The 27,119-nt window shown below is 36.5% G+C and overlaps 1 protein-coding gene across 35 annotated transcripts in view; it reads right to left on the reverse strand.

The window, feature by feature from the left end:
• Window positions 1-27,119, reverse strand: part of CNTN3 (contactin 3) — a 370,445-nt gene that overhangs the window by 235,628 nt on the left and 107,698 nt on the right. For 24 of the 35 annotated variants that reach the window (XM_084989060.1, XM_021069229.2, XM_084989058.1 and 21 more), the window contains 2 exons: window positions 15,171-15,297; window positions 1,767-1,942 (listed from right to left, as the gene is read on the reverse strand). In XM_084989060.1, the coding sequence (XP_084845186.1) occupies window positions 1,767-1,942; window positions 15,171-15,297 (303 nt within the window). The remainder of the gene's footprint in view (window positions 1-1,766; window positions 1,943-15,170; window positions 15,298-27,119) is intronic. The other 11 variants (XM_021069237.2, XM_084989040.1, XM_021069234.2 and 8 more) reach the window with 1 other exon arrangement.

Consider the following 27,119-nt stretch of genomic DNA (forward strand, 5'->3'; position numbering starts at 1 on the left):
CAAAAAGGAGGTAAGCTCCCAAGAAACAGAAATTAGTCTGACCTCAGACTCCTGTTCAGCAACATTAATTCCAAAAGACAACAGAAAAACAAACAATGAATTTTTGATGAACAGTTTGAAGATCCGCATTTGTACCAATCAGAAGGTGTCTTCATACTGGAGGCAATACACTGAAATCCTTTAAAAACTCAGGAGGATGAAATACAGTTACATTTTTAAATGTAACTTATTATATATTCCAAACATCTAAAAATTGAGAAATTAAAAAAAGTAAGAAGGCAAGAATGGGAAAAGTGTGGGCTGGCATTATAGCCAGGTAAAACAGATCTACATTTTGGCAAAATTTTAAAGATAATATATGCATATAAAATTATTCATGAGGAGAATATTATTCATTTTTACTATATACAAACATATATACCTGCATATATATATACACATACACACACATATAATATATATATGTATATCATATACATAGTAAAATAACATAACAATTTAAATTAATGGAAGTCACTATGACTGTGAGTTATACAGTAAGAATAAAAAAAAGGAACTAAAGTAATTGTTTAAAATGGGGGGACTCTGAAAAAAATGATTTAAATTTAAAGCTCTGACTACTAGAGAAGTAAACTTCTATAAACTAAAAAGGTACTTTTATAAACTAAAATTAAACTTAAAATTATATTATGTAAATTTGACATATAGTTATCAATATACCCAGTGAGGATACAGGTTAAAACAAAACAAAACAAAACAAAACAACTGTCCATAGAGGTAAAGAAAATAGAGAAAACAAAAGAAAGAGCAAGGAAGCATGGAAGACAAAACACAAAGAATGTAATGGCAGGAAAGAAACCAACCACTGAGATTACGAAAACATAAAGGTATAGAATAAGCCACACATTAAATGACACATCACCTATTTATTAATGGTTTGTGGCAATGGAGGAAGACTACTACCACGTTATAAGAATATATGCATTCTAATTTCAGAATTCCTGCAGTGTAAACAACCAAAAGAAGCTAAGAACCAAGGTAGTGCTAATATGCATTACATATGAAATACACAACAAAAACAAAGGAAAAACTAGTAAAAAGAAACAAAAAGTAGACAACAGTCAAAAGATGTACTGGGAAGATAAACACTAAATTAGGTCTCTAGCCCCAATTCTAAATCCCTTGCTAAAAAGGATGTGATTTCCTCAGGTCAAGACATGGGTTCACTCTGGCCCAATTACCATGATATAAACTTGGCTTCCAGAGCCAGTTCTCAATGGGGGGTGTGCTGAAGGCCACTGTGAGCTGGGCAGAACTGCAGTGGAGGTCAAAGATATGGCACATTCTTTTCTCACTGTCTTTGTTCCTTAATATTTTCAGATTTGTTAGATGTAATTCACTAATTTCATTGTTCTGCCAGAGCAAAGGTCATCTCTGACAATTTGTTCATATTCTTTTAACTTCAAACACAGTACAAAGCTCAGAGTAACTAATGAATAAGTGCATCCTTAACTAGATTAGTCTCCCTTTCCTGAACAGAATTCTTACAAAATAGTAAAACAGAAAACACACACTCATACACCCACATTCACATACACATTTTAAGTTCTGATACGTAGAGATCCAAAAAAAAATCATATTGAACTGTTTTCTCAACCTATTTACTTAATAAAATCCACGCACTGTTTCTGAAATTCAGAATGACCCCACGAGCTCAGGTACATTTTTCAATGTTGCACTTGCTAGGTGCGTGAATAAACACTTACAGGCAAACTGGAGTTTAGCTTCTCTGCTGACAATTGTTCCAAGTGAGTTTGTTGCAAAACACTGATAACTTCCTGTATCCCTATTTCTGTCAGGGTTAATAAGCACAAGGTTTCCTCCATGCAACTTGTAACGATACTCCATACTCAGATTAACATCACTTCCATTCAGCTGCCACCTGTAAAACAAATATCCAGGATTTTTCCCTTCTTAGTATTTTTGAATTTTTTAAAAAATCTATATTACATAATTTACTTTAAACATCAGCTCTCTTATAAATGACAGGCAACAAATATATCTTTCAATTGTTGCATAACTGAAGGTCAAATATGCCCGTTTTGTTGTTGTTGTTGTTTTTAATCAGAAACAATAGGTTAAATTTCGAAAGCACAACAGAGTAGCATCAAAAATTAAAGATTTTTCAAGATTTTCTGAAGAGGTGAGAATACATTAGTTTGTCCACTTGGAGAAAAACAAGGCTGGGTCTGTACAGATAAAGACGAAGGAGAAAGCTGAGGTAATTATCTCATTCACTTCAGGCCAATCTCATGCTGCCGATGATGGGGGAAAAGAGCACATTTCTTTGATTTATCCAGACCGACTGAGCACATTTAATAAATTAATTGGATAAGTGCTCAACTATCCATTTCAATTTGTCTGGGTAAATACCTGTCCCGGAGGCACTCTCGACTCTTCGAAGCCATCACGGTGCTATTTACTAAATGGTACAGTGTGGTAAAAGATCCTAAATGCCACCAAGGGGTCTAAAACAGTAAAGGCACTAATCCCAGGGCCATATTTATCAACAGGAAGCCAAAAGAAAAAAAGCAAGCTGTATTTTAAACCAGACTTTTTAAACAGAAAAAACAGAATTTAGTAAACAGGAAGCACATCTGACCCACCGAAGTAGATATTATCCTTCAAAGTTCATTAAGTATCCCACAATCTCAACAACATTGCATAAATTAAGCCATCTGCCTCCTAGAAGACTTGATTTTTATAATAAAATTACACTATCAGTTTTATAAATTTTAGGGTATTATGGCAACAATCATCTTGATTGCTTTGTATAGTAACTGAGAAAATGGGTAATAAAATGCCTATTTCATAGATGAGGATTTCTATAAAACAGCTGAGTGAGTTGTCAACTCTCCTAACACTATTCATTGCTGTATCAGAACTAGTAGCTATTTGAATTCCAGCCCAGAGGTCTTTAACCATGTCATGGGCCCTAGGAGGAAAAAAAAAAAAAAAATGTCATATTAACATATCAAGTATTTAAATTGGAAATAGTCCCACAAAGGTCCATAAAGAGGTGAAATGGGAGTTCCCATCGTGGCATAGTGGTTAACAAATCCGACTAGGAACCATGAGGTTTCGGGTTTGATCCCTGGCCTTGCTCAGTCGGTTAAGGATCCAGCGTTGCCGTGAGCTGTGGTGTAAGTCACAGACATGGCTCGGATCCTGTGTTGCTGTGGCTGTGGCATAGGCTGGTGGTTACAGCTCCAATTCGACCCCTAGCCTGGGAACCTCCATATGCCATGGGAAGCAGCCCCAGAAAAGGCAAAAAAAGACAAAAAAAAAAAATGCATTGAGTTAGATGAAATATTATTTGGCTGTAAAAATGTATGTGCTTTCATAAAAATAGAGGAGTCTTACAAACAAAGTTGAAAACACTTTTTTTTTTTTTAAACAAAGATTTTTTTTTTTTTTTTTTTTTTTTTTTTTTTTTGTCTTTTTGCTCTTTCTTTGGGCTGCTCCTGCAGCATATGGAGGTTCCCAGGCTAGGGGTCGAATCGGAGTTGTAGCTGCCAGCCTACGCCAGAGCCACAGCAACTCAGGATCCGAGCCGCGTCTGTGACCTACACCACAGCTCACGGCAACGCCGGATCGTTAACCCACTGAGCAAGGGCAGGGACCGAACCCGCAACCTCATGGTTCCTAGTCGGATTCGTTAACCACTGCGCCACGATGGGAACTCCTGAAAACACTTTTTAAAATGAAGTTTGAGGAAATCTCTTGTGGTACATTAGGTTAAGAAACCAGCTACAGCAGTAGCTTGAGTTGCCGTTGTGGAGTGTGTTCAGTCTTTGGCAGTGGAAGTTCCACATGCTGTGGGTGTGGCTAAAAAAAAAACAAAAATGCAGTTTGATTATATATATGTGTGTGTGTGTATACAGTTTTAAAACATAAAATAATATTAAGAATGTATAAATGTATTTTAAGATGTATGAAAATGAAACACTTCATGTTTAAGGCATTTTAAAGCTCTCATGGGAAGAAAAGTGGGTAATAATTAGGGGATAAACATGGGAAATTTAGCTTTTTTGGTTTCACTTCCTAAACTGAATAATGGCTATATGGATGTTCATCATTATACTTGACTATGTTTATATCATTTTCTATATCTGAAATAATGCCTAATAAAATTTTAATAATGGAAAAGCTATAGAAAACAGATAAACTTAGAAGCTTAGATCCTACTGATCAAAGCAGTATTTTATCATTTGCTCATTTTAAAAATCAAGACTTTCTTGATGTTTCTTTCTTTATTCACATACAAGCCTCCCAGGCCTAAAGCAACATTTCTTAGGAGAAACCAAAATGAAATTATGAGGAAAAACTGGAGACCCCATGTCTTTCCTTTTGAACTTAAAAGAGTAACATTACAAGGAAGCTGAAAAAGCTGTAACTGCTTTCTCATTTGTGGCAGATTTATGCTATTGGTTTGATTTTGGTTTGTTTGTAGAGTAACTCCCTTATGTTCCCTCCCCAGGCAAGTCCATATTTGCATGTGCATTTTAGGTCACTTAATTTCTTTTATTCTGACTTTAATTCTGCCCTTATATTTTTGAAGTTGAACCATGAACACTTATTAACCCCTCTTTATCTCATTTCTGCCCAAATCCTAGAACTACAGAAACTAATACAAGGAAATGAAATAAAGGAAAACGTATCCATCCACATTCTGTATGAATACACTGCACTCCAGATACACCAGGTGGTCTACCAACCAAGATCATCATCATCCTTATCATCATCTGAGAGTTTCCTGGAAATGAAGAATCTTGGGATCTATCCTAGATCCACTGAACCAGAATCTCCATCTTAATAAGATCTGTAAGTATTTAACAAGTGTACCCAAGTTTGTGAAGAAATGGTAGATTCTAGCCCCAAGAAGCAGACCATAGGCTGCCTATGGGGAACATAGCAGATAATTCCCCACTCTTGATTTAACCTATTTCACATTCGACAACTATGATCAGAAAAATCTTCCTTCCTTCTTTCTTTCTTTCCTCCCTGCCCTGTGAAAAAACATTTATTGAGTGCCTGTATGTCGGGCAACTTTCTATGTTCTAAGGATGTGGGAAAAAAGGGTCCCTGACTTCATGGAGCTTACATATTGGGGAGACTTTTTTGTTTCCTAGTCCCTGCCCCCTTGTCTAGTCCCCAGGCCCTAGCCAATCCTATCATGTCATAGGAGAATGAACAGAAAATGCAATGCAGAACCATGTTTTCCTTGGGTTATGGGCTGGACTTATCCCATACCAGTTGTGTGACCATGAGGAATTACCTAACTCCTTTAAACTTACATTTTTAACATGTAAAATGAGTTTTTCCCATAGGGTTATTCTATTCATTTAGCCAGACAATGTACATAAAGCCCTTGGCTCATGGAGCTATCTAATAAATGGGGGGACACCATGTTAGTGTAGGAGGAGGCTCCCTGAAAGGCTGCAAACCTGTCTGTCTGCTCCTTTTTTCATTTCTTGCATCCTTGTTGAATAGAAACTGGTTATATGTAACCCCCCTTGATTCAAAGTTTTTGGTCATCTCCTCTCATGTGGAACAGACTGTGTCTTCCACATATGGTTTGCCTGCACTCGTACCTGCCTGAGAAGTCAGTGAAACGTGGGACAAGACACATGCTGGGCTTGACCTTCAAAGAATAAATGTGATAATAAATCACAAGTGGGTGGGGTGAATTTTTAAGCTGTAAATGGTTTGTCAGTTACTAAGCGACTTAAGGCTTTCGGGGGCGGGGTGTGTGTGCAGGGAAAGGCCTCTAAATGCAAAACAAGATAGATCTCCATAATTTCACAAACTTTTTGAATAGAAGACTCCCATAATAAAGGGTACTTATGGCTTTTTTACCTTCAAAGAACAGTCTGAGGGCAGCAGAGGGGGTGGGAGATTTCAGCTCTGGAGTCTAGAATGTTTATGGACTAATGAAGCATATCTAATGGCTTCATTTGAAAATTGTGTTTTTGTGTTTAGCTGATGAATAATCAAAGTACAATGGCTATGTGGAAAATTGTAAAGATAAAAAAAAATACAAAGAAGCACTTCTAGCCTATTTAATAGCTGAAAAGATTTAAGAGATCATAAAGTATGTAGGACAATATCTTATTTCAGTAAGCATATAAGATCTAAAAGCCATCATCTCAGGTTTTGATTGAAGATTCAAAATGGAAAAGCTTTCTTCTATTATACATAAATGTTTCTTTTTTTTTAGCTCAGTTTTTGTCATGTAGGCACAATCTCTACATTATTTCACTATGTGAAGAGGCAAAAACTCTTCTCTTTTACAGATGTCTCTAGGATATCAAAAGTATGACTGTATTTGTTTTAGCAAATTCTTCAAGGCAAAGGTATACTAGGGAGACTGAAGATTGTTAATTTTCTTTTAACAGAGCAATACAATTATTTCTCTCCTTCTTAACACTATTCATCATTTAATGGAACTTATCCTCAGGTGATTTAAAATTTCTCAGTATCTCATTAAACACTGATTGCTTTTCCTCTTGCTAAAAATACATGAATTCAAAAGGTTTTCCTTGGCTTAAACATTGCCATGTATAAGTAATCTCTGGGTCTGGGCATCCAAATGCTATTTTATCTTGAGAAAATAATATATTTACGTTTCTAGTGGACAGTATTCACATTTGGACATGATTTTGGAATATTTCCCAACATTTCTTCTGTATAAGAAATATTCAGGAAAACCGAAGGGACATAATATACCCCTTCCACAAAGTATGTGTCCAATAAATCTAGAAATGAGACTCCATTTCTTTGCAGTAAATTGTAATCCACCTGTTCAGTTTATGAACATAATACATAGTATTAAGACTGTGAAAGTTAATGGCACATTCAGGTCATAAATTTAGGAAGCTTTTAGAAGTAGACACTGTCTTTTAGTTTTGCACATTCACAGTCTTTTGTAAAAGTTAAAGATGTCTACTTTTATGAAGGAAGTTTGAAGTTCCTGGGGAACTCTAAAGGCTCAGAATGAAATCTTTCTGAAATATGGAAATTGTTTAAAACTTCATAAAAGTGATATTTGCATACTCAAATTCCATTCCAAAAGACTTAATGCAGTGATCTGGAGCAAAATAAGACAGCCCTGGGCTCTTGCTGCTGCATAGACCAGCATTTCAATCATATAGCATTTACACTATGTTTTAGAAACAGACTAACCTTGTAGCTTTAGCTCTGTGGTAAATGTCACCAGATTAAGCACCTCTGCGTAATCATCATCTTGTAATACTCGAATGATCTTGTAAGTTCACTGTCAGCCTTCGGTGTTCAAATGCTCATTCTACATGAATTAGGATTTGCTCTTAGAATCCACAAGTGAGAAACGGTTTATTATTCATATTTCTCAACTCTAATTCTCAGGCAATGTGCTCTCATCCTGCTTAGTTGCTTGGTGTGGAGATTATATATAAATTTGTTTCTAGGCCAAAACCTTGGCGTTGGGCTTCTGGAAGAAATCCTGGGCTGTTTACTCTTGCTGGAAGGCCTGAGATCTGATCAGTTCGCTTATAAATCCCAATTACATCCTCTACACAACAGGAAACTGATGTCAACCTCATTGGAGAGAGGCTAGGCAGGGAAAGTGAATGAGAAAAACAGGGCCAAGTCTGCGGGATAGAATGGTGAAGTCTATGGCCATTTCCCCCCTAAAAAATTTGAAAACAATTTCTTTCAAACATTGTACAGGCCCTCAGGTTAACAGTTTTTGAATCTGATCCAAAAACCATTAAGTTAGGAATATAATCCATAAGGTACCTGACATGAGAGAGATTTTATCTGGCCATGATTACTTTCAAGTGATGAAACCTATAATTGCAACTTCCAGGAAACAACTAAAATATCAATATTGAAAGCATAGGAATCACTGCCTCCCAATTCAAAGAACTATGTGTAAGACTGTGTGTGCGTGTTTGTGTGAAAACACAAATTTATATGATAATCAGTTAAATTAGTATAAAACACCTATATTCTCAGTGTTGAAAGGTGCTTCTGAAAACTCCGCTGGATGATGACTGTTTTGATCAGGGCTGAATTCCTACCATCAGCTGTATGAGCAGGTGCATGGTAGGTGCTCAAAGAAATTTCCTGAATTGAGGACACTTTTTAACCCTCTAACCTAGGCACCGCTAACCTCCATATAATTGTCCCTAACTGCGGTCATGCACATTATCAATAAATATCTCAAAGACAGGGAATGAAAACATAATTATTTTCACTTCCTGTACTAGTTATTATTTATTTACCATACTAGCTTACTGGATATGGCAATCTCTTACACAAAACTGCACCAGTATGGGATGAGAATAAGGAAGATAAATACAGATCTATCTTGTGGTCAGTAAAATTTAAGGCACCAAGTCCTAAACTAGATCTTCCACTAGGACTCTGTAACAAAGTTAGAGAATATCACCCATTGAAATTGAAACTAACAAAACTGAGTGACAATAAATTGAGTGACAACAGGAAGTTTCAAAATAATCCCAGGATGTCATTCATCTCAGAGGTGACTGTAGAAAGTTATTGTCCTTCAAGATATCTACACCATATTATACAGACTGGTCAAGAAAACAGAAACATAAACAATATTGCAGAGAAAAACAAATACATGTGTTATACTTTGATACAAAACCAAGTAAAAAAGGACAGAATAATTTGTGAAAATCTTTAGGGGGCTGGGGAAAATCCGCCCACCCAAAACACTTGTTAAATCAATAGGCAACACTTTGTTTGGGGTTTGACAGGAAAATTAGGAATTTAATCACAGAAGCAATTTGTGGTTTTAGATGCAGCTTTCAAGTTAATAAGCAAATGCATTTGTGTTCAAATGCAATGTTTGTTAATATATTTACTGAAGTGATGAGAATAATTGCAGCCCTTGAAAGAATGAATGTCTGAATTTGCATACTCAATACTTTATCCAAAAATAGCTAGTTCGGCTTCAGCAGTAATTGCTGAAGATAAAAATGAGTTAAATTGTGATTCTGCGTTTTTAAAGATGAAGTTTTTAAAATGTTTTATGACGCAGATTCCCATTTCTCACTCATTGATAAACTTTAAACATATATTTTATAAAAAAGAAACAGATTAGAGCTACACTGGGATTAAAAACAACTGTTCAGTTTACATTGGAAAAGCCTTGTTCAAATTGATCAGTGATTATCTTAAAATTATTCTGAGAATCACAAAAGATGGATGCTATTTCTGCCTTCCTTGCATCCACTTTAGCTTTTTTTCTGGTAGCATCTTTCCCACTCTCCCTTGGAGAGGCCATTCTTCCCAGGACCCAGACTTAGTCACTGAGAACATTCCAGGTCTCTGGCCTCAGTGATTGTTTAAGATCACAACTGTGACCCAACTTATTTAACTTGTGTTTGATCAGGATACATTCTCCCTCCTTGCCCCATTACAAAAACATAAGAACAACAACTTATGTTTGGGCATAAGAACAAAAAGAAATTAACGTTCTAAATGCCATCTTTAATATCTAAAATCTAACCTCCATATTTCTCCTGGGCTTTGACCACTACCAGTATTAGCTATATGTTTTTCTGACACCATTCTGAACTTTGATGACACGAATAGGAAAGATGACCTCTTTTTCTGGTCAGTATTCTGGGGCAGGGAGCGGAGGGATTTAAGTCAATCTGGTATTCTAGGCAGTCATCTTTGTCACCTCCAGGACAATCTGTATTAAAATAGAGCCAAAAAGAATACCTTATAGTATAAACTATGAATCACTTTTGATTCTGTGATACTTGACTCTTGAAACATGATCTAACTCCAAATTGCCTCTGCTTGTTCTCCCTTGTTAACTTTATTCCTTTTTTTAATGCCACCAATTTAGTGTTCACTATTTGCTAAGCATTTCTTTTTGCTACATTTTTTTATTTTTGAAAGTTTTTATTGAAGTGTAGCTGATTTGCTATGTTGTGATCATTTCCACTGTACAGCAAAGTGACTCAGTTATAAGCATTTTGAAAGTAAAGATGAGGAAAGCACTGCCTTCATCTCTAGGGGAGTTACATCTGACCAGGAAAGCACATTCAATTTTGTTAAGTTTTCTACTCCAGAAAGGCATGAGGGCAATGGGCATTGCATGGCTGGAGCATGGAACACAGCACTGAGATTATCAAGAAGGCTTCACGAGAAAGACAGGAACACAGACAAGTTTAAAAGGCCCTGGAAGAGATGCTGTCTACTCTACCTGCCTCAGAAACCACAGGAATTTTTTCTACTTTATGGTTGCAATCATTCCAACACTATAAGCATTTCATTGCTCTTGCATCCGACTGTGGATGTGGGGACCAGAGATCATCAGCTGGAGAAGTCGGGATGCTAAAAGGAGCTGAGCTTGAAGATAAACACAGAGAACTGGGCCGAGTCATCAGCGGAACAGATTACATTTCCTTAGGGCCAAGGGAATATAGAGGAATAGTAACTCTTATTTGCCTTGGTGTATAAAAGTAAAGTAGCAGTGACACCAGATTTTACATGGCAACAAGATACATAAGAGACAAAGTACACAGAAACAAAAATATATTTAAAATATGTAATAATTTATTAAGTAGAATATATCATATATTATATAACACATTTACTATATATGCTGTAACCTATACATTCTACATGCAGAAGATATATATATATATGTATGTGTATATATATATATAGCAGATACAAAATTTATAGATATATATAGTATATATATATATACAGCCAAATATAGCACTATACATGGTCCTGTATTCAGTATCATGTGATATGTGATAAACTCAGACTTCCCTTCTTTGCACTTTCTCCTTGAATAAGTGGTAAGCAGAAATTCATCCATCATTTTCCTTTTCTTTCTTACACTGAATGACTTTAGTAGCCTTTTAGTAAATTAAACATGTACGACATTAGGCCACTGGATACTATCTATACTGGATAGCACAACTCGGAAGTTTCGTGCGAGACGCAATGTTGAAAATGCAAAGCCCACACGGGCTGCATTCACCTTTATGTCTTATCTTCCTTGCCTACATTTCATTTAAAAAGAAAAACAGAGTCAACATTAGAGTCAACAGAGATTCTAAAAAGAAAATTTCCCAATTTTAAATAGCTCTTAAAGAGCTTTGGACCAGGGTTCCTGGATGGTAACAACTGACCAGTGCTGAGAAGCAGTCATGACCACTGGGTGAACTTGTGGCTGAATGCGGGACAGTTTCCACTCATTATTCAATATGTTTCCATGTTTGGAGGGCAGGGCCACCTCTTTTCCTTTTGTAACGTGCCTGGTCTCTATTAGCATATGCGTATTACATTGTCCCTTGTAATGCTGAAATGGCATCTGTGGACATGACAAAGGAGACACCTCTTTGGGGTTTTTTTCAACTTAGCAAATAATGGGCATATTTCACCCTATGCAAAATGGGTGAAAATCCTTCTCATTTAAAAAAGTTATTAATACTTCCTTAGGGTAAACTCTTTCAGCATCTTTGGCAATTACGATGAGACTGAATACTAATTAACCTTTAAATATAGGCTTTGGGGCTCAGGCAGAGAGACGCAAAAGAAAGAATAAAATTCTCAATTAAACCCTAAGATGAGTAATTTCTCTTGAGGATTTCTGAACTTTTCAATTTCTAATATGGCCAATTAAGAGTTCTTTTTACCCAGTGGGATAATAACAAAGACAAAATCTCTCATCAGAGAAGTTTGCCTTAGTCTAAGAGCCAAGCCCTGGGCTTTCAAAGGATACTCTTTTTATATGACTCTTAAACTTTATTCTCACTCTGGGGAAATGCGTCTGGCTTGCTTTTAACTTATAGTTTTTACACAAACTCCTACTAATTTTCCTCCTTGATATCGTCCTTCTTCCCTCCTTCCTTCATTCCTTCTCTCTCTCTCTCCCTTCCTCTTTCTCCCTTCCTTCCTTTTTCTTTCTCCCTTCCTTTCTTCCTCTCTCTCTTTCTTATCTACATACATGCTTATATTTATAAATATTTACAAAAACATATCCTCTCTCTGAGTCCATGTAAAAAAAAAAAAACCCATTGTTATTTTGAGGTCAAAGTCATCACACTTTTACACCTGTATCTGTAATTTTTAAAAGATAACAAAAAAATTAAGAACCAGCAAGCATATTTTCTTCCAGAACATTTAAAGAATAATGTGGAATACTACCCAGTTGACTATTAAAGTCACAAGCTAGGGAAACAATTTTACAATGTAGGTGTTGTCTAAGTAGATAATGATTACAACTCACATTAGTCTATACCCCCTTTTACACCAACAGCACCATCTATTACTTCTACAGGAAATACGGATAACAGGGAGTCTTTGCCCATTATAGAAAGGCCTAATATCTTCACAACGAAAGGAAGTTCCCTAGTGCTTTTTCAAAGTCTCAATTTCTAATGACTACACAATGAAATTTCAACTAGTTAGAAGTCTTAACTAGAACATCTTTAGAGCTATATTGAAAGTGTCTGCCTATTTGCCTATAAACCAAATCTTTTAAAACAATACCTAGCATGTAAAATTTCTTCATTTATCAATCTTAAAACTGACAAATCAATTTCAGCTACACATTTCCTATTCTTGGGTAAATATTCTTTTTAAAATAGTGACATATAATATCTCAGGACATATAATAAATCATAAGAAGTATAGTGCAAATGGCAGAACTTTACATTTTATACATGTTTCCTGTATGTTTAAACACATACACTATGTTAATGCATTGGCATTGTGTAAATACCTGACGTTATTTAAATGTATTACTCTGGCATTAAAATAAGTATCTGATAGAAAAAGAAATAATTACAACAAAAAGCTATTTCTGGATTTCTGAGTTCAAGACTTCTTGTTGTTTGATTAAACTTTATAAATATAATTAATCTGTTCACTTAGTAATATACCTCTGTATGACGATATCTTGTATCTTGATAGTTTTTCAGCTGAACACATTTATCACCAAATTATTCACAAGAAAATGCCAGAATATAACTTTACTGGCAAGAGCAAAAAACCAAACCAAACCAAAACAAAACAAAACAAAAAAACAAAAAAATCCACATATGAGTCACTCACGTGGATTCCTTATAATATTTACAGTCATATCTAAAAAGATAATCTTCCATTTCAGGGACAAATATAGATGCATTTAGAAAGTGTTAAAATGTTCTATGAAAATGTCGAGAAAAAATGTTGCCAGTATAATGGCTTATAATTTGATCTGTTCATCTCCCCCCCAAAGAAGATAGTATTTTCAACTGTTGCATATGCTATATCTGATTAACTGAACTAACTCTTAAAATACAGTTTCTTGTTTTTTAATTATGTTATACTTTCCTTATTTCTATAGGTTAAGGAAGAGGGAGAGAGAAAACGTTCTATCACTTTTGCCAATTCAGACCAGTAACCTGGAATCATGATATTTATTTTGTTGAAAACACACAGCAGGTGCTCAATAAATACATTTTTTTTTTTTTTGTCTTTTGTTGTTGTTGTTGTTGTTGCTATTTCTTGGGCCGCTCCCGCGGCATATGGAGGTGCCCAGGCTAGGGGTTGAATCGGAGCTGTAGCCACCGGCCTACGCCAGAGCCACAGCAACGCAGGATCCGAGCCGCATCTGCAACCTACACCACAGCTCACGGCAACGCCGGATCGTTAACCCACTGAGCAAGGGCAGGGACGGAACCCGCAACCTCATGGTTCCTAGTCGGATTCGTTAACCACTGCGCCACGACGGGAACTCCTCAATAAATACATTTTTGAATACTGTTGAAAGAAACTGACCTTGAATACTTCCAGAAGCAAAAATGTAAAGGTCTACCTTCTAACCTAATGCTGACTCAATTTAACATGACTGTTGGCTTCTATTATCTACTTGGGTAAAGAGAACAATAGAAGTTCAATAAGATCTACTTTACTACTTCAAAACATTTAGAATTTCATTAACATAGGCTGAAGTCAGCTTGTTCTGCAGGTTGTAGAAAAGGTTTTGCCAAGTGAACTAATATTGCAAAGAGAGTTTTTAAGACAAATGCTCACAGTACTCAAAAGAACATGTTTTCAAGGTGCCTCAAGCACTTTCTCATAACCATTTATATGAAAGAAGCATATGCTATTTATAAATAATTCATCTCTTCATTAAAGTGGGTCCCCTAAGCACCCCTAAGAGTAAAAATCGTTAATCGTGTATTATTTAATAAAGTAAATATCCATCTCATCCAAATAATCCACCATCATCCCCAAAATGTTAATAGTTTTGCCTTAAGGTGGTGGGAGTTGTTTTTCTTTCTTTTTTCCTTATATCTTCCTGTGTTGTTTGAAGGTTTCAGTGAACAAGTTTTTATTTATATAATCTGAAAAATACATACTTTTAAATGAGAAAGTCTCATAAATGTATTTTTTCTTCAAGAATAATTTGGGTTAGTAGATGCACACTATTGCATTTGGAGTGGATAAGCAATGAGATCCTGCTGTATATAGCACAGGGAACTATATCTAGCCACTTGTGATGGAACATGATGGAGGATAATGTGAGAAAAAGAATGTATATGGGTCACTTTGCTGCTGTACAACAGAAGTCGACAGAACATTGTAAATCAACTATAATAAAAATTTTTTTAAACAACGACTTCAGTAGGAATGTATTTTATTTTTTTAGACTTAAGGAACTTTCTAAAATGTGCCCAGTAGAATAGTAAAGGAAGAAAGGCAGACACTAAAGTATTTTTTTCTAAACCTATGATTGCTACATAACTTTAAAGCACATTTTTATCCTCACAATAGATGTGTTCCAAGGACTACATGTAAATTCAAGTTTGTACACTAAATTTTACCACAAATCAGTGAAAAAACATTGCTTATTTAAGAGATTCTACTATATTTTTCTTTACTCAAGAATCCTTACAATAAAGTGAATTAAACATATATAATATGGATCCAAATGTTTATATACCAGCTCTGTTGCATACAGCAGACAACTAGAGCTTCATGTATGATTTCTTGTAGCATAAATATATTGAAGCGAAAAAAATTCACAATTGCCGCATCTTTTTTTTTCTTCATTTGGATTTTCAAACTTTCCACTGTACCTGTAATGAGGTGTAGGGTTGCCTCGTGCTTCACAACTTAAAGTTATTTTTTTATCCTCTGTACCAACAGGAAAAATGCTGTTGCTGGGCTCTTTGATAAACACTGGGCCTTGTAAGAGCAGCTCACCTATATGGGTGGGAAACATCCAAAAAAATAATTGTAGTTAAGTAAAAGGTACTGTAAAAGCTGCACTCTTGAACTGAAGAAAAACAAGCAACTAGTGTCTGCTCTTTCAAAAGGAAACAAAGAAGAAAAAAAAAAAAAAAAAAAAGCAGGCATTGCTCCTTCCCTAGTCCACAAAGATGCTCTTGAGGCACCTCTTTGTTTATGAACATCAGGTAAGCCATCCTTAAGAGCCTAGTAACAGGTCTAACAGAATGAAAATTACTTTCAAAGCCACTGCATATTAATAACATTATTTAAAAAAATAAATAAGATGGTACAAGTTACTTTTTATAACATAAACCTAAATTATCATTGGTGAAATTACCTATTCTAGGAAGACTTTGTCATAAGCCTCTTTAGAAAACTAAGCTGTATTCAAAATCAGTTGAATCCCGGAGTATTGTCTTTCTCATAAAATCCACCATGAGTGCAAAGCTGACTGTTGACATTCTATTGCCTTTTGAACTCAAAACGCTCAACATCTGGGGGGGGATTTCCATTTTATTACTAGCAAATTGAAGAGATGGATACAGTGCTGAACAAGTGTCCTTTAAAAAGCGTTTCTACTTTGGTTAAGAGAACTTGAACATCATGAGCATTTCCACACACACACACACACACACACACACACACACACACACACACACAAACCCCTAAAACCCTGTGTCTTTGTATTATGAATTTTATTTTATTTTAATTTATTTTTATTTTTACTGTCTTTTTGCCTTCTCTAGGGACGCTCCTGTGGCATATGGAGGTTCACAGGCTAGGGGTCTAATCGGAGCTGTAGCCGCCGGCCTATGCCACAGCCACAGCAGTGCAGGATCCAAGCTGCGTCTGCGACCTACACCACAGCTCACGGCAATGCCAGATCCTTAACCCACTAAGCAAGGCCAGGGATAGAACCCACAGCCTCATCATTCCTAGTTGGATTTGTTAACCACTTAGACACGACGGGAACTCCTGTATTATGAATTTTAAAAGGAATGAGATAATGCCATCACCAAATTCTTAAGGTAGTGAAGTTGTATACTCAGTATCACAGCATTTCTGAAAATAAACATTCACAGAGGAAAGCAGAAAAAAAAAAAAAAAAAGAGGGTGACATATCCTGAAGATAACAAAAGCTTTGCTTAGCGTTTTGGACTTTTCTGGATTCTTCCCTATGCTTTTCTTCCTGTGGCTGATTTTAATATGTATCTTTTCCTGTAATAAACCACAATTATGAGCATAATAGCTTTCAGTGAATCTTACATTTCTTCTAGTGAATTATCAGACCCAGAACTTGCAACTGGTGCTACAAATGAGAGTAGTCTGGGGCTGTGCACTCAAATTTCAAAGTCTGGCTAACTCTGGGTACATTTCCACTGCAAAACATCCACACAATTAATCCTTACTACTGCCTACCATGACTTATGAAAGCAACGTACTATCGTCCATAGTCCCTTGTTTTTGTATAAGGAGAAATGTCACAAGGGAAAAAAGTCTCACTTTATTTACTTATTTATTTATGCAGAAGAAAGAATAACCTGTAAAAGAAAGAGATCTTAAAGTAGCTACTAATCAAATAGCCCCTAATCAAAAAGAACAAGTCAAATAGCTCCTAACCAAAAAGAAGCAATAGTATCATTTTCTTTAATTGTTCCCCTCAGTTTACTGCACAAAACAAATACAGAATGACAGTATTTCATTAATTAAATTTATTGTCTTAGAAATCTGAATATATTTCAGTCTGTTACTGAACCTATTTGAAAATATTTACAAAGAGGGTGGATTTTTCATAGCATTTTCTTCTAGTACAATGGCTTCTGATTTATTTTGAGTGACATATTTTATTCATTTATGAGATGGTACCGCATCACTGTCCTGACAAAAAGATGTATGTAGGGCTTGAAATCTATAATGTACTAACAGCATGGTATAGACTTGAAACTAACAGGTAAGGTGGGGAAGGAAAACAAAAGAAGGAAAATTGGGTCTAGATAAGAAGGGGGTGATTTCAATGAATAGGACAATGAGAGGTGTTTTTAAAAACTACCTACAAGTGGGAGTCCCCATCATGGCTCAGCAAAAACAAATGTGAAGAGCATTCATGAGGATGCAGGTCTGATCCCTGGCCTTGATCGGTGGATTAAGGATCTGGCGTTGCCATGAGCTATGGCTTAGGTTGCAGATGCAGCTTGGATCCTGCGTTGCTGAGCCTGTGGCGTAGGCCAGCAGCTACAGCTCTAATTTAACCCCTAGCCTGGGAACCTCCATGTGCCATAGGTGCCGCCCTAAAAAACAAAAACTAAAACAAAACCTACCTACAAGTGACCACAATGAAAATCCAAACATTCATCTTTATCTAATAAAAGTTAAATTCCCAAATTATGTTTTAATTCTTCCCTATACATCACCATCAATTTGAGATGACAATTTTAAATAACAAGAAGCATTTTGTTTTTCTGAGACCCTTTTGAAAGAGGAAGAATAAAGGCTGGTTTGCTAACATTTAGGTGCCAGGCACTATATACTAAACCATTTACAAGGCTTGCTTTCCTTATTCCCAGGCTGCCTTTGATCATCCCCTGCTTTCTGAGGTCCAGCTGCACCACCATCCTTGTCTTTGCCTCTCAGACACACTGAACTTTGAGTTGACCTTCCTTGTCATTCTTGTGCTTTGGTTTCCTTATGTCATCTAGAACCCAGCATAAATGTCATCTTCTCAGCTTAAATGTGACCGCCCCTCCCACAATCTAAGTCATGACTCACCCTTCAATTCTGCCAGTCGCAGATATATCAGCACATCTCACTGTATCTCACTCTCTATAAACAATATACATGTTTAAATACATGTTTGCTATGTAACTGTATCTAATTCATTGCTGCCTCCCCAACTTCTAGAACATGGCAGATATTCAATACCTGTCTGCTAAATGGATGATTAAGATAAATGAAGAAATTCTCGCAATAACTCAACATAAGGCAGATACTATTTTACAGATGGTGACTGATAAAGCTAAGATTTTCTTTCCAGAGCTTATAGTCTCACCATGTAGTTGCTTGGTCTCCCCAGAAGAAATGAGACTGAACTAGGTTGAAGAACCAACCACGCTAACAGTCTTTTTTGGTGAGAGATCTGGGATCTGACCCCCGTGCTTAGACTTTTGTTTTGTTTCCCTTTCCATTAAACCACACAGTTCTAAACATGGTTAAAGGTGAACATTAACCACCGGGTTGCTTCTTAAACTTCATCATTTCCTGAGGACACTGGAGTTAACAGTCTGTGAGGCACATACCTGCCGTTTCTGAAATTTAAGGCTCCTAAAGGCTTTTCAGACCATCAGCAGCCATTGGAGACCCTCTAACAACTCCTAAAATCTAAGTACAAATTAATAATCAAACATGACAGGGTGGTCCATGCTTCATATTCAGAAAAGAGACAAAGGCCACTCAATCTTGTTTCCCTGAAATGAAAAGGTGATAAGAGACGCTGGGGTAGAACATTCTAGCCTCGTGCTAGAGATATAAGCTTAAATGCAAAAGATTCTTAAGTCTTTGCTCTCTAAAGGAAATTATCCAACAGTTTCTTCAAAATGAATTCTGATCCTCCAAAGGACAAAGATATCCTATTCATGCAGATATCTATAACCAGCAAAAAGCAGCTTGCGGAAAACAGAAGGGGGCCCTATGCTTATAGATGGATTCGATGTAATATTCAGATTGATGCTAAACTTTATTTCTGTGACAGGGGCATTTTTTTTTTTTTAATATTCTGGCTTGGCTCCCAAACTCCATTTTAAGTTTATAATTTAAAATAAAGGACATATAACATTTCCGAACAGAACTAGTAAATTCAAAAATCCAATCCTAAGGTATTCCCTCCACCCCTAAAACACCCAGAGGCTACTAGGAATAACTGCCTTTGAATGTGAGTACAAGCTTTATGAGCTCCTAAGGTAATATCACTAAAAGATCAAACTGTGACCAATCAATTCTAGTGGTCACGAATGACAAAGACGAATAAACAAAGGATTCCAGGCAGTTGCATTACTTTTAGCACAAGAAGAGAAATTCCTAAAAGACTACAGCTACAGCATTATCTCTGAAATTCCTACAAAAAGGAAAACATGTCCCATTTCCCTTGCTGATTTACATCATATCTACATGAGAACACACAGGAGGAGGTTTTGAAATAAAGAGGGTAAACCCAAAGGAGAGCTAGGGTGGGCAGGGCTAGTTAAAGCAGAATTTAAGAGAAGGTGGATATAAAAAGGAATATTCAATGTACCCAAGAGATAACTGATGCAAACAGAATGATCTCTAGTGTAGGCCAGAGAAAGTATAATAATATGTCACCAATGAGATGAAATCTATATTCTAGATCCCATTAGAATCTAATAGAAAGGGAAGAAAATTTAAGATGGAAACATTTGTCGCAGTGGGTATTTTTTTGGTTGTTTGTTTTTTGTTTTTTTGTGGCAGTGGTGGTTTAAAGCTAAAAAATGCTAAATAAGTAAATAAATAAATAAATGGAATAGCTAAAATAAAATTCCATTTACATTCTTCCAAAGTCAAAGAAGGCTGAAGAATTCAATCTTAAGACAATTCATTTCTTTAGGAAACATGTGAATGTCAGGCACCTGCAGCATGTGAAAGACTAGCTGTGGCCAAAAGGATTGGTTGTCTACTCAACAATTGTTTCCTCATTGTTTGTCTTGCCTTCAAAATATGCTTTTCCCCAGAGATAATGAAAACATCAGATATATTACTTTTCCAGAACTCTTGTAATTCTTGGCTGGGGAGTGGAGGAAACTGGGTTATGAGACCAGTAACAGCCAAAGATGGGTGTATAATTTGCTAGGTCTGCCATCAGAGAGGACCACCAACTGGGTTGTTTAAGCAACAGGACTTAATTGGAGGCTAGAATTCTCAAAGCAAGGTGTGCACAGTTGATTTCTTCTGAGCACTTTGAGGTAAGGATCTACTCCCAGCCTGTCACCTTGGCTTATAGGTGGCCATCTTCTCCCTGGGCCTCTTCAGTTCATCTTCCCTCTAACTGTGTCTCTGGGTCCAAATTACCCCTTTTACTAAGGATACAGCCATAATGGATTAGGGCTCATGCTAATGACCTCATCTTCCCTAATTATACCTGCAATGACCCTGTGTCCACATGAAGCCACCCTGTGAGGTCCCAAGATGAGGACTTCAACTCAAAAATATTGAAGGGACACAATTCAACCCATAACAATGATTCAGACACCTCACACACCGAAGAGGGAAGTTATATTCCTTATGCTTCTTTTAGAAATGACTGGTTTAAAACTGAATGGCTTAGAGCCCTTCCTTGTGCTTCTCCCTGGTTTGATTCCACCCTAACCACAATCACCCATGAGTTACAGATAGGCCTCCTGAGCACAACTGCCTGTGGGTCAAAGATTACAAGCATATGATGTTTTTTAGGGACTTTTTTGGATTGTTCTCATCTCTGATCAATATGCCCTGTTCGTAAGTATTTTTATTTTAGGAAAAAACAAGATATGATAGCCCAGAAGACCACCCTGGGATCATGCTGAGATCTTCTGATACCAATTTCAATCACGAAAGATTCCCCCAAAAAAAGAAGAATGCGTATTTGCCCTGCACCCTGATTCTTACCCAGAACTCTGTTTTTTTTCTCCTTTTGATTATAAAACTCCCCACAGTTCTTCCCCAGTGGAGGGCACAGTCTTTAAGGCATTGGCCTGCTGTGGCCTCCTTTGCCTGGCAAAGCAATAAAAGCTGGTTTTTTTCTCCTTTATCCAAAACTCTGTCTCCACGTTTCTATTCAGCACAGGTGGACAGAGGCCACATTTTGGCAACAAGAGAGAAGGGAAAATCTGCTAAGAGCTTCTACCCTGATTTGAGGGGTGGAAAATGAAGGAAATGTTGACTTTGCTTTCATTCCTGTTCGATTTGGAAACTGATAGGTGAGGAAGGAATGCTAGAAATGACCGTGGTCATCATGAGAGGGAATATACGGACATGTGACAGCAAAGCTAAACCTCATCCCTCACATCCTTGAGTTCCTGAACCAAAATGAACTAACTCTAAACATCATGTTTTAGAAAAACAAATCTCTAAGGCACTTTTGGCACCTGCACCTGAATCTATGGCAACTCACGCGTTCAAAAGAGGGAAAAGACAATATAGCATACTTTAGATGAAAAAGTAAAATAAAATCTTTCCTACGAATGACTAATTTATCCATTTTCACATCTGAAAATGTTATCAAGCAATCAGGTTAAAAGAAAAAAACACTGGAATATGACATATCTGGAGTATGACAGCATGGCAGAGGGTAATGGAAAGTGATAAAAATCTTTAAATTCCTAAATTAATAGTTCCCCACATGATTTGCTCCATCTTTACCTCATGATTTGCCCATAAACAGAAAGAGAGAAACTGCATCAGAAGCAGTATTCAATAGTTAGGGAATGAGAACTGAAAGGGGCTGTTTAAGCTTTACAGGTGCTAGAAATAAATGTTCTCATAAATGAATGATCCTCCCCGGAGTGGTAGAGCCTCTTCAAAGAATGACATTTTTTTTAAACAAAGAATTGTATTTTTCCTCTCACTACAACCTACCTAAAAAACAAAAAAGACTGCTCATACCCATATACATTTATGTATGTAATGGTCATGTTTAAGGTTAAATATTGAGATTTTGACACTTTAGCAAACCAATCACAGACTTTAATGAAAGTTGCCATCTATTTCAATGGATGGATTAATAATCAATATGTAATACTACTGAGTAAAATAAAACAACTTGGGAGTACTTCTGAGAGTTCTTCATATTTTATCTTGAGGCTTTTATTATTTATTTATTTATTTATTTATTTATTTTTTGTCTTTTTGCTATTTCTTTGGGCCACTTCCGCGGCATACGGAAGTCCCCAGGCTAGGGGTCTAATCGGAGATGTAGCCGCTGGCCTACACCAGAGCCACAGCAACGCGGGATCCGAGCCGCGTCTGCAACCTACACCACAGCTCACGGCAACACCGGATCCTTAACCCACTGAGCAAGGTCAGGGACCCAACCCACAACCTCATGGTTCCTAGTCGGATTCGTTAACCACTGAGCCACGACAGGAACTCCCTGTCTTGAGGCTTTTAATCTGATGGCTATATTTCTGATTTGTGAAATATTCTTTACAATTGAATGATATGTGTAACCAATTTATAGTCCTATTACAGGAAATAATGTGTTTGAAAATAGGCTTAGAGGAGATGGGCTGAAGTCTTTGTCGCTTTACTTAAATCCATGTTATTGTCTTTTTATGAATGTGACTTCTAGTGCTTTTGAACCTCCCTGACATCTCTCCCTAATTCCTAGCCCATCATTACACCTTTCTTGCTAGATGATTTAATACCAACTTTACATGATAAAAATGCTATTGTTAGATGTCATGCGCAATGTGTACAATACGAGCAGGAGTACACAATCCATGAGTCATTTATTTGGAAAGAAAAAACACTTATATCTCCACGTCCTATTATATCAACACTCACTGAACATCTCTGAAGTGTGCAAATTCACAAGGTTCTCACCAAACATACTGAATTGAAAAGACTTTATTAATGAACTCTTTTAAAAACATTTCTTTAGCATACATCTATCAAAGATTTAATAGAGTTGATTACATTTGTGGTTTCTATTCTTTACCAAAGAGATCGGGTCAGGGCTTTCCGGGGCTCAGACATGACTCCCTTCATGTATTTTAGTGAGAATGTTTCATATCACACTCTAGTGGAAGGCTATTGTTTCTATGAAAAACAACAACAACAAAAAAAAAAAACCAAAGACAAAACAGTTATACAATAAAAAATTCCTATTATAAAATGATTATAGTGGAGAAGCTATTAAGAAGTAATATGAACTGGTGACTGCACTTTGTAGTATTTTTACAACTGTAATTTCATAAAGTAGAAAAGAGCATAATCTCTTCCTGCCTGTACCTCAGTAAGCAGAAGCAACATGGGGCTTATAAATGTATGAGTGGATGACATATCATCTAGTTGCCTTGTCCCACTTCTTTTCCCAAATAAAGATCCTGTTTTTATGTTGCTGCAAATGGCATAGAAAACAGACTTGTGGTTGCCAAAAGGGAGGGTGCAAGAAGTGGGCTAGATGGGGAGTCTGGAGTTGGTAGGTGCAAACTATTACATTTAGAATGGATAAGCAATGAGGTTCTACTGTACATCACAGGGAACTGTATATAATCTCTCGTGATAGATCATGATAGAAGATCATATGAGAAAAAGAATGCATGTGTGTGTGTGTATACATATATATATGTATGTATGTATGACGGGGTCGCTATGCTGTACCACACTGTAAAGCAACTATACCCTCGTAAAAAATAAATTAACAAAAAGAGCCCATTTTTCTATTTCTAGACCACTGAGGGGAATCAGGCTAGGTGGCAGGGTAGGTATGGAAATCAAAGGAAGCAGGACAAAGGACAAGCAACCACTCCTAAAACTGTATCTGGAACTACAGGGTGGGGATTGGAGAGTCTCTGAGTTAGAGAAACTTGAACAATTAAATGATTTTTCAAATTATTTTTCATTTGATTCACAATTAAGATTTATTTTTCAGAGTTCCTGTCATGGTGCAGCAGAAATGAATCCGACTAGGAACCATGAGGTTGCAGGTTCGATCCCTGGCCTCGCTCATTGGGTTCAGGATCTGGTGTTGCTGTGAGCTGTGGCGTAGGCTGCAGATGGGCTCAGATGTGGCGTTGCTCTGGCTGTGGCATAGGCCGGCAGCTGTATTTCTGATTAGACCCCTAGCCTGGGAACCTCCATATGCCTCTGGTGTGGCCCTAAAAGGACAAAAGACAAAAAAAAATGGATTTATTTTTCATCACAATTTACTGTAGACACAATGTGCATGTGTATACACTGACAAATACTACTGATTATAAAGTTTCTTGAAATAATACTAATTCTTACTGCATGGTGAATCATAACTTTTTGTTTCTACTCTTCTCTATTTTACTTTATTCCATTCCATTCAATCTGTTTTACATTATTCTGTTCCTTCGAATGCCAGACATAAACTAGCTAGACATAAGCTACTTTATTAATATAACCACCTATCGATGATTTTCTATCCCCAATTTGATAACCCATGGTCTGAAGGATCCTTCCTCTCTTTCTTTCCCTCCCGTCCTTCCTCCTTCCCTTCCTTTCTTCCTTTCTTTTTTTGTTTTCTTTTCATGGCTGGCTACACCTGTGGTATATGAAAGATCCCAGACTGGGTCAAATAGGAGCCACAGCCACCAGCCTACACCACAGTCATATAAACACCAGATCCAAGTTGTATCTGTGATCTACACCACAGCTTGTGGCAATGCCAGATCCTTAATTCACTGAGGGGGGCCAGGGGTTGAACCCACATCCTCATGGATACTATGTCGGGTTCTTAACATGCTGAGCCTCAATGGGACGTTGTAGAAGCACACCTTCTTGTTCATAGTGCCTTAGGTTGTTATTTTTTTTGGGGGGTGGTATGGGATTTTAACAATTACAAGATATTTCTCTCATTTCCTTCACTTAGGAATGCTATCAACCTTGGCAATGAAGGAAAAGAACCAATCTCATTCAAAATAGTCTATGTGGTCCCAAGATATAGTGATGACAAGAGAGCCTTTCCCAAACCTACTGGATCACTACTTCCTTGGTAGGCTTAAGGAGAGCAAATGATATTGTGCACTACTTGTAACCCTGGCAGTGAAGGGGAAACATCTTTTATTCTGAAAAGCACTGTTCATCAGTTCTGTAAAATATGGAACAAAATCCCTCATCATATATACTTCATAAATACATGCCCAGTCCCAAATATCAACAAAGAAAAAACGACATTGACTATACCAGCCACTGAGCATCCATCAAGTCACCTAAGTGAATACTAGACACTGAACAAAAATGGTGCTCATTAAAATGCTACTGCTTTCATTAATAGTGGTACAGATTATAAATAATAATCAGGGCTGGTGAGGATGACTTATATTGGATATTCGCTCTCTGTTTTTGGTTCCAACATTCTAGACAAGCTTTTGGTGGTAAATATGAGAAGCTCCAGTCATGTAGGAAGTCTAAAATCTCTGCTAAATCATTTCATTAATCCTTCCTCCATATAACCATTTAGTACAATTTATAGCAATTAGTATTTAGAACAATTTTTGTGTATTTTATTTATCATGATACCCCATCCTACTATATATTATCTTTACTTATCTTTCATTTATATCTCCCTCATCCCCAGTCTTTAACCCATTTTTATTCCCTAAGCATCCCTATTATATTGTATATATTTGAAAATTTGGTAAATTAACATCTGAATGGAAATATGTGTTTATGCTTCATTGTAAATGCTTTTAATTTACAAAGTGGTATAGCTGATCAAAAAAAGAATATGGTCATTCACAGGACAACTCTATAAGCAAATATTCTATTTCCAAATGGAATGCATATGTCCAACTACAAAATAATTCATTTAACTCTACTACCAAACCAGACAAAGATACCGCCAAAGTAGAAAATTACAGGCCAATATCTGTGATGAACATAGACGCAAAAATTATCAACAAAAAAGCGTGCTAACTGCTGCTTTAGGAAGGAACATGTCTACTAGCAGAACAGTGATTTTATCTTGTGATGAACAAGATTTTTTCCTAATACTTCCACTGGCTTTAGGCAAGTCATTCAAGCTCTCAGAGCCCATGTTCCTTATTGTTAATGTGGGAATGATACCAATAGTATAGGGTTTGTGATGAAAGGATAAGCAAAAATTTTTAATACAGAAGCAGTGCCCTAACTTGTATTATTACTGCATAGTTTTGTTTCACCCATCAAACTTTCAGTTACATCTGACTAGGGACAAGTAATTTATGAGAAGGTAGTCTAATAAATGACTTCATTCATTAAGAGGCTTGTATTTACATGGCTTGAAAAATAGGATGGGATTGTCCTTATCTTCCACAGTGGTTGTGAACACTGACACTTGCGTTCACTTATCTGGTTTGAGCAAATAATTCCGAGCATTGTGTCTAAGACAAAAAGGTGCCTATTAATCTATGAAGGGTGATGACTTCAAAATATTTTAAAAAGGAACCTTCACAATGCCCATGGCATCAGTTCTCCCTGAAAGACCATTCTCCAACAAGTGTTTACTTTCCACTTTAACTTCACTAAGACCGTTATCAATGCAAAACTCCACAAAATAACAGCAAAGAGCTTTCATAAACACCATGAAGCAGGAAGAAAAACATGATATTCTATTAAACTGTTGTTAGCTATTTATTTTCTCTACTCTCCTGAAAAAGGAGTAACTGCCAAGGCACTGAGGATTCTCAGTTTACTTTGCTATGTAACCAAGCATGCAAAAAAGGCATCTGGGACATTGTATACGCTGCAGTAAATATTATTTCTTAAATAAAAGATGGAAGGTCACCCAAACCTATGCAGTGAAATGTTCAACAATCAATAATTCATAGTTATCTACATAATTATGCTTTGCATATGACCACTTCTCTATATTTCTTAGACATATATTTGAACTTAAATATCACATGCAAGTGTTACAAACACACACACATTCACGGGATCAGAATGAAAAGCTCTGTTTTCCTCTACATTCAAAAAGTCAAAGTATTTTAAAATCCTATTAAAAAAAAAGACATTGTAATAAAAATCTTCTATGGAGACCAAAACTTCAGAAACCCTTCTACAAAAACTCAAGGTTGATATAA

This window comes from Sus scrofa, chromosome 13 (genome assembly GCF_054392235.1).
Source record: "Sus scrofa isolate SSC_HxYL_T2T_F1_AM1 chromosome 13, Sscrofa_HxYL_maternal_Yorkshire_Landrace_v2.0, whole genome shotgun sequence".
In the NCBI taxonomy this organism is placed as follows: domain Eukaryota; kingdom Metazoa; phylum Chordata; class Mammalia; order Artiodactyla; family Suidae; genus Sus; species Sus scrofa.